At 44.5% G+C, this 17,618-nt stretch overlaps 2 protein-coding genes across 2 annotated transcripts in view; one reads left to right on the forward strand and one right to left on the reverse strand.

The window, feature by feature from the left end:
- Marcksl1 (MARCKS like 1) overlaps positions 1 to 854 on the forward strand; it is a 1,871-nt gene extending 1,017 nt beyond the window's left edge. Inside the window, exon 2 of the mRNA XM_048782700.1 lies at positions 208 to 854. Coding sequence (XP_048638657.1) covers positions 208 to 825 — 618 coding nt within the window. The 3' untranslated portion in view covers positions 826 to 854. The remainder of the gene's footprint in view (positions 1 to 207) is intronic.
- A 928-nt stretch (positions 855 to 1,782) lies between these two features.
- Positions 1,783 to 17,618, reverse strand: part of Hdac1 (histone deacetylase 1) — a 28,857-nt gene continuing 13,021 nt past the window's right edge. The window contains exons 3-14 of the mRNA XM_015485327.2: positions 16,274 to 16,391; positions 10,870 to 10,944; positions 7,755 to 7,893; positions 7,159 to 7,300; positions 6,041 to 6,133; positions 4,627 to 4,735; positions 4,405 to 4,545; positions 3,792 to 3,900; positions 3,567 to 3,697; positions 3,143 to 3,295; positions 2,627 to 2,675; positions 1,783 to 2,363 (exon numbers count right to left, since the gene is read on the reverse strand). Of these exons, the coding sequence (XP_015340813.1) occupies positions 2,336 to 2,363; positions 2,627 to 2,675; positions 3,143 to 3,295; positions 3,567 to 3,697; positions 3,792 to 3,900; positions 4,405 to 4,545; positions 4,627 to 4,735; positions 6,041 to 6,133; positions 7,159 to 7,300; positions 7,755 to 7,893; positions 10,870 to 10,944; positions 16,274 to 16,391 (1,287 nt within the window). The 3' untranslated portion in view covers positions 1,783 to 2,335. The remainder of the gene's footprint in view (positions 2,364 to 2,626; positions 2,676 to 3,142; positions 3,296 to 3,566; positions 3,698 to 3,791; positions 3,901 to 4,404; positions 4,546 to 4,626; positions 4,736 to 6,040; positions 6,134 to 7,158; positions 7,301 to 7,754; positions 7,894 to 10,869; positions 10,945 to 16,273; positions 16,392 to 17,618) is intronic.

Genomic DNA, 17,618 nt, shown 5'->3' on the forward strand with positions numbered 1-17,618 from the left:
CTCACCCCTTGGCCCGGGATCCGTGGCCCGCAGCGGTTCCGTGCGGAATGGAGAGCGCGCCCCGGGGGAGGGGGGGGGGGGCCCCGGTGCCCAGCGCCTCCTGCCGGTGGTGGCCTCCGCGGCTGTCCCAGCGCGCCTGAGAGACGAAGGCGACGTTTGACGGGATTCCGGGTGTGGGGTGAGGCTGAAGCCAGACATGGGTCGCAGTGGATCCGAGTGGTGGACCCCGTTACCTGGAAAGGTCCAGAAGCGGGTTGGGGGAGGGGGAAAATAACGCCGGCCCTCACTGCTGTCTCCTCTGTCCTGCAGGAGAATGGCCACGTGAAAAGCAATGGAGACTTATCCCCCAAGGGTGAAGGGGAGTCGCCCCCCGTGAACGGAACAGATGAGGCCGCGGGGGCCACTGGTGATGCCATCGAGCCAGCACCCCCTGGCCAGGGCGCTGAGGCCAAGGGGGAGACCGCTCCCAAGGAGACCCCTAAGAAGAAGAAGAAATTCTCTTTCAAGAAGCCTTTTAAATTGAGTGGCCTGTCCTTCAAGAGAAATCGGAAGGAGGGTGGGGGGGATTCTTCTGCCTCCTCACCCACAGAGGAAGAGCAGGAGCAGGGGGAGATCGGTGCCTGCAGCGAGGAGGGCACTGCCCAGGAAGGGAAGGCTGCTGCCACCCCCGAGAGCCAGGAGCCCCAGGCCAAAGGGGCAGAGGCCAGTGCTGCCTCCAAGGGAGGAGACACAGAAGAAGAGGCAGGGCCCCAGGCTGCAGAGCCATCCACTCCCTTGGGGTCAGAAAGTGGCCCTGCATCAGCCAGCATTGAGCAGAATGAGTAGCTGGGTGGGGACAGGTGGGTGATCTCTAAGCTGCAAAAACTGTGCTGTCCTTGTGAGGTCACTGCCTGGACCTGGTGCCCTGGCTGCCTTCCTGTGCCCAGAAAGGAAGGGGCTTGTTGCCCCCTCCCAGCCACGTTCCCTTTTCTCCTCTCCCTCCTGTGGATTCTCCCATCAGCCATCTGGTTTTTCTCTTAAGGCCAGTTGAAGATGGTCCCTTACAATTTCCCAAGTTAGGTTAGTGATGTGAAATGCTCCTGTCCCTGACCCTACCTCCTTCCCTGTCCCCAGCCCTGCAGAAGGCAATTGCTGGTTTTCTCTCCCAGTTCTTTTCCAAGTAGGTTTTGTTTATCCCACTCCCCAATCCCTGAGCCAGAAGTGGGGTGCTTGTACTCCCAAACCCTGAGTGTCCAGCCTTCCCCCTGTTGAGTTTTTAGTCTTTTGTGCTGTGCCTAGTGGCACCTGGGCTGGGGAGGACACCGCCCCTGTCTAGGTTTTTCTAAATGTCTTACTCAAGTTCAAACCTCCAGCTTGTGAATCAACTGTGTCTCTTTTTTGACTTGGTAAGCAAGTATTAGGCTTTGGGGTGGGAGGGAGGTCTGTAATGTGAAACAACTTCTTGTTGTCTTTTTTTCTCCCATTGTTGTAAATAACTTTTAATGGCCAAACCCCAGATTTGTACTTTTTTTTTTTTTTTTCTAATTGCTAAAACCATTCTCTTCCACCTGGTTTTACTGTAACATTTGGAAAAGGAATAAATGTCATCCCTTTAGTGGTGCTTTAATGAGTGGTCTTCTGGGGGTAAGGTGAGGAAATTGGTTGATAACTTAAGGAAAGCATTTTGAAAAGACAGGTAAGTTCGGGTTTTTTTGTGGACCAGGTATCCAGAAGGCACACCAATGAATAGGAAGAACTGAAATCAACCCAGGGACACTGTCAGGAAACAAAAGCTCAGGAGGGTATAGAAATGTACCATTTTATTACAAAGTCTCACAAAAAATGAAAATAGTATCTTAGAAAGGAAGCTAGACTACCAACCTTCACCTGTGGAACTGGGGGGAAGACAGGGCAGTGTGAGTTTCTTGGCTCTCTTGAGGCCAGTGGGAAGGTAAGAAAACAACCAATGGCTGATGTTAGGAGTTTGAAAAGTATAGGGGGGTCCCTGAAGACCCACCCATCCCTTCTAGAACACTTGGTAAGGGCACCTTTCCAAAGCTACTAAACAGACCCTTGTCATTTTCGGATTTTTCTTATGGTTACATCCTTTCCACCCGGATCTGCACTGTAGATGGTTCAAAAGACTTAAAGAGGGATGGGGAACAAGGCAACTGCTGGAAGTTTCCTCAACACAGCTGCCTTGGGATCAGGGCCCTGGTTCCTATCTAGTCCCTGGGGACATTTATATTTAATATATTTTATATAAATACACAGAGAAATAGAAAATATAAAAATCTGAGGGATTGGAGGAAAAAGGTGGGGAACTTGGCCAGAAGCCAAAGCTGGAGAAGTCTGCTCAGGCCAACTTGACCTCCTCTTTGACCCTGTGGAGAAAGCAGAGACTGGCATGAGATAAACCACCCTGAGACAAAAGTGTGGATACAATGCACTTCCACAGGACCCTGGCTGCCCAGGTGACTGCTGGGGGCTGGGACTTCCTAGCTCTGCCTAGAACTGCAGAGATAGACTGGTCCCTGAAAGAGGCCTTTGTAAGTGAGATCAGCTGTCCCTGTGCCTTCCCTCAGAATGGTGGGACAAAGGGGCTGATGCTCCAATGCCAGGGAGATGGCTGACAGCTTCTTCTCACCCTTTGGCTTCTGGCTTCTCCTCCTTGGTTTTCTCCTCTTCTGTGACTTCTAGAATGTAAGAGTGCAGAGATGGTCAAGGGTAGCCCCTCTGGAAAGACCCAGGGGGTCTTCACTTACCTAAAACCCCTTTCCCAATAGTACAGCTCATTGGACATAGAAAAGCCTATCCCAGGTCCTCCCAGTGAGCTCTGTTAAAAACAAACAGGTTGGACCGGTTTCCCAGCCTGCTAGAGTCAGAACCCAGTAGGCGGAGGCAGCCCCCTGGGAAAATGGGGTGAAGTGCTGAGAAAAGGGCTTGGGTGGTATGTGAAAGCCAGGCTCAGTCAGGCAGTAGAGATGACGGAGTATTTCATTGTTTCAGGGTTCTGCCACTTCCGGGAGCCACTAAAAGACCAAGGAGCTGAGTGGCCCCTAGGAGCTGGCAGGGCCTTAGTCATCTCCCTCCTCCTGGTGCCCTACATAGACTGATCCTCCTCCAGGGCTTAAGACCCAAGACTGGCCCAACCCAAACCCACCTTTCTTCTCCTCTGGGTCTTTCTCTTTTTCATCCTCTGTTTTGACTCTCTTGGCTTTTTTGAAGTTGGAAGAGTTTTTGCGGCCACCCTCTCCTTCCTCATCCGAGTCAGAGAATTCTTCCTCACAGGCAATTCGTTTGTCAGAGGAACAGACTTGGGAGACAGTGGATGGAAAGAATGGGTAAGGGAGCCAGGGGCGGTTTATCTCAGGATCTATGCCCAATACTCTCCTGTGTGTCCTCCAAGAGACTAGGGAAAGGGACCAAGAGAAGGAAAAGAGGGGACTCGGACTCCCTAACCTGTACCTAAAGGCACTTAAACTTGAAACAGGTGTCTCCACAGGCTGTAGCCTGGGGAAAATGAGTGGAGGGAAGTCAGCTTCCTACTGAATGGAAAGGTACAGGGCCCTGGGTCTGGGTCTTACTTGAGATTCGCTTGTCAGGGTCTTCTTCGTCCTCATCACCACTCTCCTCTGGGATGGCATCCTCAGGAATGGCCTGCATTTGGACCCCAGGTGCATGGGGCAGCATTCTCAGGTTCTCAAAGAGCCGCTGTCTATGACCAATGGGAGAAAGGGTGGCTGGGCTTTGGTTAGAGACAAACCAGAGCCTGGAATCCTCAATCAAAAGGCAGCCGGGGATATACTCACTTTATCTTCTCCAGGTACTCATTCGTGTTCTGGTTAGTCATGTTGGAAGGACTGATGTGAAGCTTGAAATCTGGTCCAAAGTACTCGAAGTAGTCATTGTATGGAAGCTCTGGTTGGGGCAGGGAGAAGACAGTCAGAGACCTAGCTGCCACAGGACCCTGAGAAAATCATCTCGGTTTCTCTGGGTCTGTTCACCCATCAATAAAAGAGAGAAGATGCCTCTGAGGTAGGGTGAAACTTGGGTGCCTCCAGGATTTTAATCTCTGTAACACCATTCTCCAATGTACATGCTGTGGCATATGTGTCACTAGGAGAGGAAGGCCCAAACCAGTGGTTTAGGACACTCATTATGAGCATTCCTTTAGCTCATAAACCCAGTTACCCTATTGAGTAGGGTATTCCAAAGCTGTAAATAATTACTGATAATTTCTGCCCACACCCAAAGCAGGAGGGTGACCATCAAAAAGGACTAGTGAGAAAAAACCCATGGCTATGGTCTTGTCACAAGAAGTGTCAGAGGAGAGGTCCTGTGACCAATGGGTATAAGCTTGTGACCCTGAGGGCACATGAGCACCAGCTCCTGCCCGGTACAACCTGGCCCTGGAACTAGTACCATTGGGGATCTCTGTGTCCAGAGCCACAGCTGTTTCGTATGTCCAGCACCGGGCCACATTACGAATGGTGTAACCACCTCCTCCCAGCATCAGCATAGGCAGGTTGAAGCTCTTGACAAATTCCACACACTTGGCATGCCCTTTGGAGGAAAAAGGGGTTCTGGGTTACGGGAGCACTCAGCAGGACCCTGCCCACCCATGTTTGTACTACCTGCTCTCACCTTTGATGGTCAGATTGAAGCAACCTAACCGATCCCCAGATAGGGAATCTGAGCCACATTGTAAGACCACCGCACTAGGCTGGAACATCTCCATTACTTTGGACATGACCTAAAAGGACACATCCTGGTCACCATCAACCTCAAGAAAAGCTATATGAGGTTCAGGGGTAGAAAGTGTGGGTAAAGCACTTTGTTTCTTATCACTCACTCATATCTTTCTACTGTCCCTCATGCTGTGGGGTAGAGAAGTGGGAGTTTTCTATTTGAAAGGATCTCTAAGACACTTCTAGCTCTAATAACTGAACCTCGAATGGCCTCGCTGTCACCTCCCTAATCTTTATGTCATTGCCCAAGCTCTAGTGCCACTTCCTTTAGGAAGCTTCCTAACCATTAACTACATCCACTTTCCTCATTTGGTCCTACAGTCTTTGAGCCTCATATGGCAAGGAGGCACTTTACTTTTGTCTATCTTGTTCTCACTAGAGTCTAATGTTACACAGGACTGAAACCATAACTCAGAAACTTCTGTCACCCTTACTACTAGTTAGGCACATAGTAGATTACTCCTTAGGCCACACTCAACAGTTTCCTGTTCCTTGTAAATAAAAACTGGACTTCATATGCATGGCACTCAACGCTGCCTTTGAAATGCAGACTCCAACATCCATTTCCAACCCTCTGCCTACACATCTGTCTACAAGCTGCTCTATACTGGTACTTCTGTACTTGGGCAGGTGCTGTTCCTTCTACCAAATGCCATTTCTTCAGCCCCCACCTCCTTCTTTACATGGGCACCTCCTTGTTTTTCAAAGTTCAGCTCAAATGTAACCACCTCCATGGAACTCATCCTGGACTACCTTCTTCCCAGCCCAGGCAGCAGTTTATCTCACTCCTCTGTTCATCCCTCAGAAACACAGGCACTAGGCCAGCCTGCCTGAGGACTCCTGCTGCAAGCCTGGCCCCAGAATCCTGAATGGGCTTTCCCAGACAAAGCCAGTCTGCAAGGACTGGAGTAAGTCTCTTCTTCAAATATGCAGACATCAATGTAAAGCAACAAGAAACAAAAAATCCAGGAAGCACAGCACCACCAAAAAAATAATAATTTCCCAGGAGCTGATTCCACAGAAATGGAGATATAAAACAGCACTGACCACATGCTACTGGGTGAGTGCCTGCCTCCCTAACCACAGACTGTGAGGGCAAAGATCACAGCAGAGGGCCTGACCCACAGAAGGCATCAACAAATATTTGGATGATTTCTGTTGCCCTAACTGATCACACTACAATGGGTTGAAACACCTCTCACTTCCCAATTAGCTGTGGGAAGGGAAGCCTAAGATATGGTGGGGTGCTTTGCTACCCTTCCCCTAGACCAATCCCACCTGTACCCAAAGGGGAGGATTAAGTCACTTACCGGCTTGAAAATGGCCTCATAGGACTCGTCATCAATCCCATCTCGGAGTGGGTAGTTAACAGCATAATACTTGCCTTTGCCAGCCCCAATATCCTAATCAAGAGGGACATTAAAGGAAAACTGAAAGATGAAGCTAAGAAGTTCAGGATGGGGCTGAAAGGCTAAGGAAAAAGGTGACAGTTCTAAGAGAGTCAAGCTGGGCCATTAGGTGGCCAAGACAGAGCAGAGTACCTTGGGTAGTGTCCTTTCCTTCACTGGCAAGCCCAGCTCTCATCTCTGGACATACCACTGAGCCTGCACCAAGACTGGGAGCTAATTATGGGGCCAGAGATTGAATATCCTACCCCACAGCAAAGAGTTCTGCCTTCAGATTGGGTTAGACTGGCCAGCAGTTGGATCATAGAAATAACACCCACCCCAAATAACCCTTTCTTTTCCAGTTTCACTGCACACTCCTCTACCCTTGTTCTCTCCTAGATCTCTAGGAAGGTATGCAAGGGCAAAGAGTAGAGAAAAGATCTTTCAATTAATTTAAGAATAGTAAATGCTCACTTATCCTAATGCTTGCCATAGCAAACTGAATTAGAGCCACTTTTTTACCCAAGGACTACTAGCACAGAAAGTGGCCGATCTCAGTGTAGGTGAACAGAAGCAAATAGAACAGTTCTATGGAGGAGCTTCAGCAGGGACATGTCTATTAACCATTCCACGTCAGATGCAAAGTTGCACATACTTTTCTGGGTCGAGTCATTCGCTTTTAGCCAGATGATCAAAGGAGGAAGGTGATGTTAAAATGTTAAGAACCCTTGAGATGATCCATAAAAGTCCTAATTCCTAGCCTCAAACTCAAGCCTATGGCACAATAGAATAGTGTGATACAACCCAGTGACCACGAGGAAAGTACAGTGAGCCAGGAGACCCCGATCCTCCTCTGACCCCTTGTCTCATCATTCCCTTCCTTCAGAAAGGGAGGAAAAGTGACTGTGGCAGGCAGCCCAGACTGGAGTGCAATGTTCTAAATGGCAGAAGAGGGGGGAATGGTTTTTAGTGGCACAGAAAAGGAGAGTTAGAGCTGGTAGCTGAGGGTGAGCTGGTTGGCCCCTAAAGGGAGTTCTCACCCGTAGATCCCCAGTTCCTGGGAAGTACTCTCCATATTTATGAAAGGACACAGTCATGACCCGGTCTGTGGTATAGAAGGCCTCTTCCACGCCATCGCCGTGGTGAATATCAATGTCAATATACAGCACCCTCTGGTGATACCTAGGATCAGAAGTGGGTCAGGGGTCTGCGGGCTCTTTGGGGATGGGACGCGCCAAGGGCGCCAGGTCCCAGCTTACCGGCCTGGCTGCCTCCCTCAGGTATCTCTAAGCACCAGAGACGTGGAAACTGGCTGAAGGAAGGTGGAAGAGCGGCCGGGTGTCTCCAGAGGCCTGACCAATCCGACCAAGTCCGATCTTCCTACTCTACAGCCAGGGTCAACTCCAGCCACACAGGGAAACTCTGGAGGCAGGATCTGAGCAGTGCCTGCCCCTGATCTTGCCGTGGGCTCAGATCAAATCAAGACCCCGTCAAGGAGAGGATGGCCAGAGACACTGAACACATCCTAGCCAGCATACCATAGGAAAAGCAAACTAGGGAGGCAAGCCCAAGGGGAGAGGGAAGTGGGAACCTGGCCTAAGGTGCTCCTCCAAGAGACAAGGCCAGGCAGGCATACTTTAGCAGTTCCAGGATGGCCAAGACGATATCATTGACGTAACAGAAGCCTGATGCCTCGGACTTCTTTGCATGGTGCAGGCCCCCAGCCCAATTCACAGCGATGTCTGTCTGCTGCTTATTAAGTTTCACAGCACTTGCTGGGTGTAAGAAGAGAGAACATAAGCTTGTTACTAAGCTGCACTCCCCTTCCCCCAAGAAGCCCAAAGAACCCGAGTGAGAGATAGGACTTGCCTATTCAATAGCTGTATTGTACAACTCACAAGGTAGCTCCCTCTCTCCTACCATAATTTCAACAGGGAATAAACAGGACACTGGCTACTCTTTTTTTTTTTTTCCCTGGCTACTCTTTTTTTTTTTTCCCTTTGGTACTGGAATTGAACCCAGAGGCACTTTACCCCTGAACCACACCCCCCTCCAGACTTTAATTTTTTTTTTTTTTTGAAACAGAGCCAGGTGCAATGGTGCACGCCTATAATCCCAGCAGCTTGGGGGGTTGAGGGAGGAGAATCATGAGTTCAAAGTTGGCCTCAGCAATTTAGTAAGACCCTAAGCAACTCAGCAAGACCCTTTCTCTAAATAAAATACAAAAAAAGGTTGGTGATATGGCTCAGTGGTTAAGAGCCTCTGAGTTCAATGCCTGGTACAAAAAAAAAAGAAAAAGAAAAGAGAATTTAAGTTGCCAAGTCCAACCCCAAACTTTTGATCCTCCTGCCTCAGCTCCTGAGTCACTGGTATTATAGGATTACACCACAATTTCCAGTGACACTGGCTACACTTTATAAACTATCTTCCAAACCAAGGATGGTAAATCATTAGTAGGCCTTAGAACTGATTTAGAGGGTCATGACTAGTGTGTGTATATACATTTTTGGTACTGGGGATTGAACCCAGAGGTGCTTTATCACTGAGCCACATCCCCAATCCCTTTTGTTTTCTGAGACAGGGTCTCAAGTTCCTTAGGGCTTTGCTAAATTGTTGAGGGTAGCCTGTAACCTGTGATCCTATAATCTCTGGGATTATAGGCATGTGCCATTGCACCCAGCTCTAAATATTCTTAGAGATAGACTAGAATAAAAATATAACAGTAAGGGTAACAGTAACTGCTCTTCTGTGAAAACTTTGGCATTAGAGTGAATGAATGTGTGTGCAAATGCACACACACACTCATAACTATCCTGGACTGCATGTGTAAAGGTACTTCTTACTGTAGTTCATAGTAAAAATTTTGGAAAAAATAGTAAAAATAGTGCTAGTCCAAAGTAGAAATAGATCCAAAATGAAGTGAGAAACACACACCCATGAGTATCTGTGGCAGTGTTGACTTTTGAACAACAATAAAAGCATAGAACAATCCAAATAATCTAACAAGAAATGACAGAATATATCAAATAAAGTAGTACATAATCATGCAGCCACTGTAGAATACTACAGAAACAGTGTGAATATGGGTCATTTTTTTTTTCTGTGCATATCTTTGTTTTCTGAGGTTATGTTAAGGGAAGGATCATAGAAAATGATCATAGAAAAATAAAGTCATGTACTACATAACATTTGGCTCAACAACAGACCACACAGACAACAGTAGTTCCAAAAGATTAGGAATGAGCTGAAACACTACTACCTAAGTGAAGTTATAGACCTGTGTTTTTTTTTCCCCCCCCAATAGTGGGAATCAAACCCAGGGGCTCACAGATACTAGGCAAGCACTCTACTACTGAGCTACACCCCCAGCCCTTTTTTATTTTGACACAGGGTCTCACTAAGTTGCTGTGGCTGGCCTCAAACTTGTAAACCTTCTGTCTTAGCCTCCTGAGTAGCTGAGATTACAGGCATACACTGTCATGCCCAGCAAGCTGTAGCCTTCCTAACATTGTAGTACAGCTCATTACTCACATGTCTGTGGTGATACTGGTATAAACAAACCCATAGCACTGCCAGGCATATAAAAGTATAGCACATACAATCATGTACAATACGTAATACTTGATAATAAGTGATCATGTTACTGGTTTATGTATTTACATTCTAGTTATTTTAGAAAGTACTTCTACTTATAATAAAAAAAAGTTCGCTGTAAAATGGTATGCTGTGTTAGCAGCAGCCTCATGTTTACTGCATTTCTTGATTACGTCATTTCCTCTGGTGCTTGATCTAATCTCACACTGTTTTGTACATCATGACCTAGGAACAATAGGCTACACCGTACGCATCCTATATAGCTTAGGTATGTAGTAGGCTATATCATTTAGGTTTGTCTAAACACACTCTATAATGTTCATACAACAAAACTGCCTTAACAACACACTTCTCAGAATGTGTGCCCATCATTAAGCAACACATGATTGTTTGCTAAGAAAGGATTTAGAGTAATCCTACAGGTAACCCAAGTAGAAGTGGGAGACACATGGGGAATATTTATGACCTCTGAAGGTAATTACCATATTCTTCCATAAGATACCGATGACGACACTTCCATTTTTATAGCACTTTGCAATTCACAAGTGCTTTCACATATAGTGTTTGAACAACCCCTTGAGGTCTGCAGGGAATTTCTTTTCTTTTTTTTTTAATTCTTTTAGTTGTTGATAGACATTTATTTTATTTATTTATTTTTATGTGGTGCTGAGGATCGAACCCAGTGCCTCACACATGCTAGGCAAGCGCTCTACTACTGAGCCACAATCCCAGCCCGAAATTTCTGTATATAAGATCTCTTGGTAGGAGAGGGCAGGGAAGAACACCTTTTAGTATCATGTTGGAAAATAAATGTAGGTTAGGATCAAACCAAAAGGAAAATTTAGAGCTAAAACAAAAACCCACAGGACCATTCTCCATGGCTACAGATTAGCCATACCAGGATGTTTTTGGTACTGGGGATTGAACCCAGGGCGCTTAACCATAGAGCCACATCTCCAGCCTTTTTAATTTTTTGAGACAGGGTCTCACTAAGTGTCTTAGGGCCTCACTAAATTGCTAAAGCTGGCTTTGATCCTCCTGCCTCAGCCTCCTGAGTTGCTGGGCTTATAGACATACACCACCATGCCCAGCCCTACTGGGATTATGGCCTAGAAGAGCCCAGCACAACCTTTGGGGAGGGGATGTATATTCCTTACCGACAGAGCCACCAGTAGACAACTGACAGAACTCAAACAGGCCATCGAATACTGGACAGTCCTCACCAACATTGACTTGAAAGAAATAAGCAAAAGGTTAGTTTCCATAATTTCCTTCAGGTTTTGTTTAGATATTTATAAAATCAAAAGGTCTGTGTTCTAGTCCAGGTTCTATCACTTACTAAGTTGTTTCAATTCTTTGTACTTTAGCCCATTTCCTATAATAAACAATAATGATAACCACCTCACACAACTGTTGAGATAATTAACAGAAATCTTTTTCTTTGCTTTTTTAAATTTTATTTTGAGATGGGGGGGGTGGTGTCTCACTATCTTGCCCAGGCTGGCCTCCAAAAGCTGGGCTCAAGTAATCATTCGGTCTCAGCCTTCCCAAGAGCTGGGACTATGTCACATGCTCAGCATGAGAAATCTTACATGGAAAAGAATCTAGCAACTTGGAAAACACAAGTTCATTCCTTGAAGAAGAAAAATTTAGCTTCTTCCAGTCTTGAGTTTGTTCCTATACTTCACTCCAGCTGACCAACAAGGAAGTGAAGAACACAGACCTGCCTACCTATCATTCACTAAGGGCCTACAATGTGCCAGACACTGTTAAGTGCTTTAAATGCCTGATACATTTATCCTCACACAATCTTCTGGGAGAAACAAGCTCAGAGAGATGAACTGCTAACAAATGGTAGAGGCAGTGTTCAAGCCTCAAGCTTTGGTTTGTCTGTTCTAAAAGTCTGTGAAGACAACCCTATGAGCCAAACAAGACAGATATCGACCCCACTGTGCAGAGGAACAAACAAAGAGAAGTTGAGCGACTTGCCCAAGGTTATAAAACCAGGTAGTGGCAGAACCAGAATCAGCATCCAGGTGTCTTGTCTCCCACAGTCCAGTGCTCTTTTTTCACTACACCCACAAGTGAGTAAAATTATTTCAGGCCTACAGAGGTAAAAGTACAACCTTGTACATAATGTGGAAACACATGCAAACACTGATGCAAATAAAGTGAAAAAGACAGGAAGGAAAGCACACCTGGAGGTTGTAGACTCCTAAAGCTAGAGAGAAACCCTGGGGCTCCAAGTCTCTCACATGAAAGGAAACTGCTGAGACATCAATGATATATAGGAAGTTAAAGGAGGAGTGGGATAGATCCTTATTCTCTTGACCCAGCCTTTTTACTGCACCTGCTGTGGTCAACATTGGTTCCCAAAGTAGAGCAAGGAGGGGTCCTGGGATGAGGAGGTTAGGAAGGGCCAGCTTGGATTATGACACAGCCAAACCTCAGCATTTCCAATAACCACAAGAGTTACCAACGCTGGCACTGCCCTAACTTGGAGGGTGCCCAAGTTCGGGTGCTCTGAGAAACAGCGGCTACATAAGGAAGCCAGCAGTGGGTAGCTCTTCCTCGCTTCCTGGGTAAATACTGAAAGGCTGTTTTGTCAATAAGAACTTTGGTCCATGCGAGCAGGCTATTTATCCACTGGCACCTGTTTTTCCCCTTTGCAGTGGGTTCTGCCTACTTGGGTTTCCAAAGTTTTGTTTATATTCTCATTTGGGATGTGAAGTCCTCATAGAACATGAGATGTTTTACATATGAAAAAATATATATATATTTCCCTTCAGGGCTCGAATCTAAAACATGGCTCAAACAGCCAGCCCATTTATTCTTAGCTCATTGGGTTAAAGGTGGAAAGGAGGGAAGTGGGAGAGCAGACTGTCACTTGAGCTATTTCTGTAGGATTTCCCTCTATCCACTATAAACACTTTTCTCATTCTTAAGTTAGCTTTATACCAAAGAAAGATAGTTAATGAAGGCATATGCTTTTTAAGAGATGCATAGGATTAAACATTGACTTTCAAATAGAGTTTATACCTTGATGATGGTGGTCATGGAATGGGGCCAGTGGAAGAGAAAGGGTATGTGGACCCAGGAGACTTCAATCCATCAATCATATTTTCTTAAGCTGACCACTGAGTACCTGGATGTTCATTATTATTTTTTTCTACCCAACATGTATGTGACCAAGTGCCCTAGCTGCTATTTGGGTGTAACAGAAAGGTATAGGTAAGAAGAAACCACAACTTTATTTTGAGCAGGGGGAATAATACAGCACTTAACAGCTATATTCTAGTCTGAATCCTGCTCTATTCATGAATTTTTATGTGTTTTGTATGTCCAAAATATTTTATATGCATAACATTTAGAAGTACAACCAGTCACCCTTCCATCTCTAGGGGGACTGGTTTCAGGATCCTCCTCAAATACCAAAATCTGTTGGATAGTCAAGTCTCATATAAAAAGGCATCATATAAAATCATATAAAAAGGCATCACGAATAATCTATGCAGGTCCTCCCATATACTTTTTTTCTTTTTTTTGAAACAGTGTCTTGCTAAAATTGCCAAAGCTGAACTCGAACTCCTGGACTCAAGCAACCGTTTGCCTTGCCTTCCAAGTAGATGGGGCTACAGGTATGCACTATATCCAGCTCCTCCCATATACTTTATTTTATTTAATTTTGGGGGGGACATGCTGGGGATTAAACTCAAGGGCTCTCAACCACTCAGCCACATCCCCAGCCCTATTTTGTATTTTATTTAGACACAGGGTCTCACTGAGTTGCTTACACCTCACATTGCTGAGGCTAACTTTGAACCTGCAACCCTCCTGTTTCAGCCTCTAGAGCCCCTGGGATTACAGGCGTGAGCCACCACACCCAGCTCCTCCCAAATACTTTAAATAATCTTTAGATTATTTATAATACTTAATACAATGTCAATTTTATAATATGCTGTTTAGGAAATGACAAGAACAAAGTTTGTGCATGTTTAATACAATTTTTTTTTTTTTTTTAATCTACAGTTGGCCGAATCCACTGATGCAGAACTCAGGGATATGGAGGGCTGACCATACTCCAGAATGTGCAATGTTCCATTCTCTTGTCTACTAACACTTTGCTATGTAACTCTTAGACAAATCATTTCAACTCCCTGGGTCTCAGTTTATGTCCATAGAATGAACAAGAATGTCATACAATATTTTATCTCCACAAATTCCTTCTATCATGTTTTCACTATGAGCCCTATGTTCTAATTATCTGCTCCAAAACTTGCATTGACTCATGTTTTCATTTTTACTAATTAAATATTAGGTCAGAACTCGTGATCAAGGCTTTCAAAATCTCAGTTTTCAAAATCTATAGTTTATAACATTCTAGCCAAGAGTAAAGAAACCAGTCTTATTTGGTCTTACCAAAAGTGTCAATACTGTGAGAGATGGAGGAGGAAATTAGAAATAAATAAATATTAATATTAATAGATTAGGTATTAATGAATGTTTTTAAACATAGTTCTTATATTTCTATTACTGTCTTGATTATAAAGCACTGCGCTGAGTGACAGCAAGTCTTTGCCTATTTTGATCCTCTAAAAATGCTATAAATCAAGTCAGTAAGGTATCCTGAAGTCCTCAGACATTCCCACCACTTATCCTTTGCACCTCTATTTCCAATGAAAGAAAAATCCCAGACCTTTTTTTATTTTTTTGAGATGGGGTTTATGCTGCCCAGGCTGGCCTCATCATCCTCCTGCCTCCACCTTACAAGTAGCTGGAATTACAAGCACATGCCATTGCACCCAGTCCAGACCTAATTTTTGTGAGGGGGAGGGAGTAGTACTAGGGGTTGAACCAAGGAGTGCTCTATCATTGAGCTATACCCCCAGCCCTTTTTTTTTTTATTTTGAAATAGGTCTTGGTGCATTAACCAGGATGGCCTCGAACTTGTAATCCTCCTGCCTCAGCTCCCTGACTCACTGGGATTACTGGCATGCACCATTGCACCTGGCTATTGTATTCCTCTTAAAGAGGAAAATAACACTTTTAGGGAGACTAGGAGACTTACTTAAAAACATATACCTAAGTGGGAGAACAAGCATTCAAAATAAGCATGAAAAGTTCATTTTCTTGCTTCAATACCAATCTGCTTCTCCAATGAGAATCTATTCTGCTGACCCTTGCCCTAAAGAGTCCAGCAAAGGAATTTTCTCACCATGAAAGCAAAACACCTAAAAAATCTGAGTGGAAGTGACTTGTCTGGTCAGTTAAGAGTCAGACCTGGGCCCTATATCTATTGTCCACTTCCCAGCTCAGGGCTTTTCCCATTACAATTATAGGAGGCAAAAGCTTCTGGGGTTGTGGTTAGCAAAGAAATTTAATACTTCAAGAAAGGTCACTGTAGTTCTGTCATTGTTACCACTGTGCAGTTATTACAACTAATAAGTAACATTCTGCCTTTCAATCAGGCTACCTTGTGACCAGTATTAATAAACAAGTACCACAGATTTCCTGATATCACAATACAAACTGTCATAAATTAATCAAAATTTCTGGACAATACTGTTATAGTATATTGTGTGAGGCCTTAGGTGCTAAAAAGATAATTTCTAAAATATCTCAAGGGAAAATTTGGGTATTTAGCTCAGTGGTAGAGCACTTGCTTAGCATGTGCAAAGCCCTGGGTTCAATCCTTGATACTGTAAAGCAACAACAAAAACTAAATAAAAATAAATAATTTTTAAAAAGCAAATAAATAAATAACACAAGGGAGACGTCAAATGTGACAGTTTAGTCCCAAATTCAACAATTCTCCCCCCACAGCTAAAGTAATCCCCACAATTCCTCCAAACAGGACTTGAAACTCCCAAATAGGGGCTGGGGATGTGGTTCAAGTGGTAGCGCGCTCGCCTGGCATGCGTGCGGCCTGGGTTCAATCCTCAGTACCACATACAAACAAAACAAAACAAAGATGTTGTGTCCGCCGATAACTAAAAAAAAAGAGAAACTCCCAAATAGGTCCAAACCTGTTTCTGAGATGGGACCTGTTCTGGAGTTTCAAGTCCCAGAGCATAGGGTAGAATCACCTCATCTCCAAGATCACGTCATCTAGAGTCTATCCTGAGTGGTCCCTAAATTCTGAATTAATACTCACAAAGTCAGAGCATTTATAGGCCTATGGAAATCAGAGATCACGTGGCTCAGTTCATTTCACAAAAGAAAAATCTGACGGGAAGGGACTTGTTCGGACAGTTAAAGAGTTAGACCTGGGCCCATGTCTATTGTCCACTTCCCAGCTCTGTGCTTTTCCCATTACAATTATAGTACTCTTGGTACAGAGTGTTATAAACCTAATTGGAAAAAATCCAACATCTATTATTTACAATTAGGAAATAAGGAAAACCAGACCTGAGAAAAAAGAAGTACTTGGGCACCCTTGAGGGGTAAGGGAAATCAGCCGTCAGTGGAATGGGAGGTGCAAGGAAGGTAGGGCAGGCCTCTCTAATGGAACGTGAGATCTGACTGGGGGCCCGAGAGTGGGAAGGAACAGAATGGACTTACATCTCTGCATCTGCTTGCTATACTCAGACATGTTATCTGGACGAATGGAGCGCAAGAATTTGATGTAGTCATCACTGTGGTACTTGGTCATCTCCTCAGCATTGGCTTTGTGAGGGCGCTAGAGGGCAGAAGGGAGAGAGGGCAAGTTATTCTTTATTTACCCCCCAAAAAAACTGTTATTTACTTTCTCAGATTTTTAATTTTTTTTCTTTTTTTGACCGTTTCCAGGCTTCACTCTAGTTGAACACCTATATTTTTGCCCAGCACTGAGCTAGGTGCTGGACAAAAAGAAATAACTGATTAGACTCAGACTTTAAGAAACCTACAATCTAATTAGGCAAACAAGATTATCAAAGACCAGGACTGCAGCTCAAGTTCTGTTTCTTAGGCAAGTTACTATCTCAGAAGTCACAATTTCTCATTTACTAAGTAGGGACAACAACTACCTCACAGGGAAGTTATGAGAATCAGATGAGATCATTAAATCTCTTTGTAAACTATAAAATGCTTTATAAATTCGTACTTCTTTTTTTTGTTTTGTTTTGTTTTTTTGGTGCTGAGGATTGAACCCAGGGCCTTGTGCATGTGAGGCGAGCACTCTACCAACTGAGCTATATCCCCAGCCCCAGTACTTCTTTTCTTTTTTTTTTTTTTTTTTGGTCGTGCTGGGGATTTGAGGATTGAACCCAGGGCAGTGAGCATGCAAGGCAGGCACTCTACCAACTGAGCTATATCCCCAGCCCTCCCAGTACTTCTTACTATTAGATATAACAATATATAATTATGGTCCAAGTGGTTCCAAAAACTTAAGAAAAAGGGATGACTAAGGACAACTGAAATGGATGAGCAATCCTTTATAAATCATCACACCAAAAATTCTGATCACCAGCTGGGGAAGTGGCTCAAGCAGTAGTGCGCTCGCCTGGCAGGCGCAGGGCGCTAGGTTCGATCCTCAGCACCACATAAAAATAAAATAAAGATGTTGTGTCCACCAAAAACTAAAAATAAAAAGTAAAAAAAAAAAATTCTGATCACATCCACCCAAAACTTCTTTGACATGATAATTTCCTGGTCATCCTAACATTCTGATTCCTCCTTCCCAACACTCTCTTTTCTTCCTCCCATCACTTAAAGATTATTAAAAACATCCACAGGGAAAGTAGTAAGAATTGGCTCTAAATATCAAGTTGTTTGTCCTACACTAACTCCTTTATTCTCCTTGACAAATGCGACCCTAACTCTAACTCCATCTTAGTCTATATTCTGTACTCTGGATTCAAAATTCCAATAGATTTCCAGTGAGCTCCACACAGGCCTTTAAATTCAACTGGACTCAACAATTTGT

Source organism: Marmota marmota, unplaced genomic scaffold (genome assembly GCF_001458135.2).
Source record: "Marmota marmota marmota unplaced genomic scaffold, marMar, whole genome shotgun sequence".
Taxonomy (NCBI): domain Eukaryota; kingdom Metazoa; phylum Chordata; class Mammalia; order Rodentia; family Sciuridae; genus Marmota; species Marmota marmota.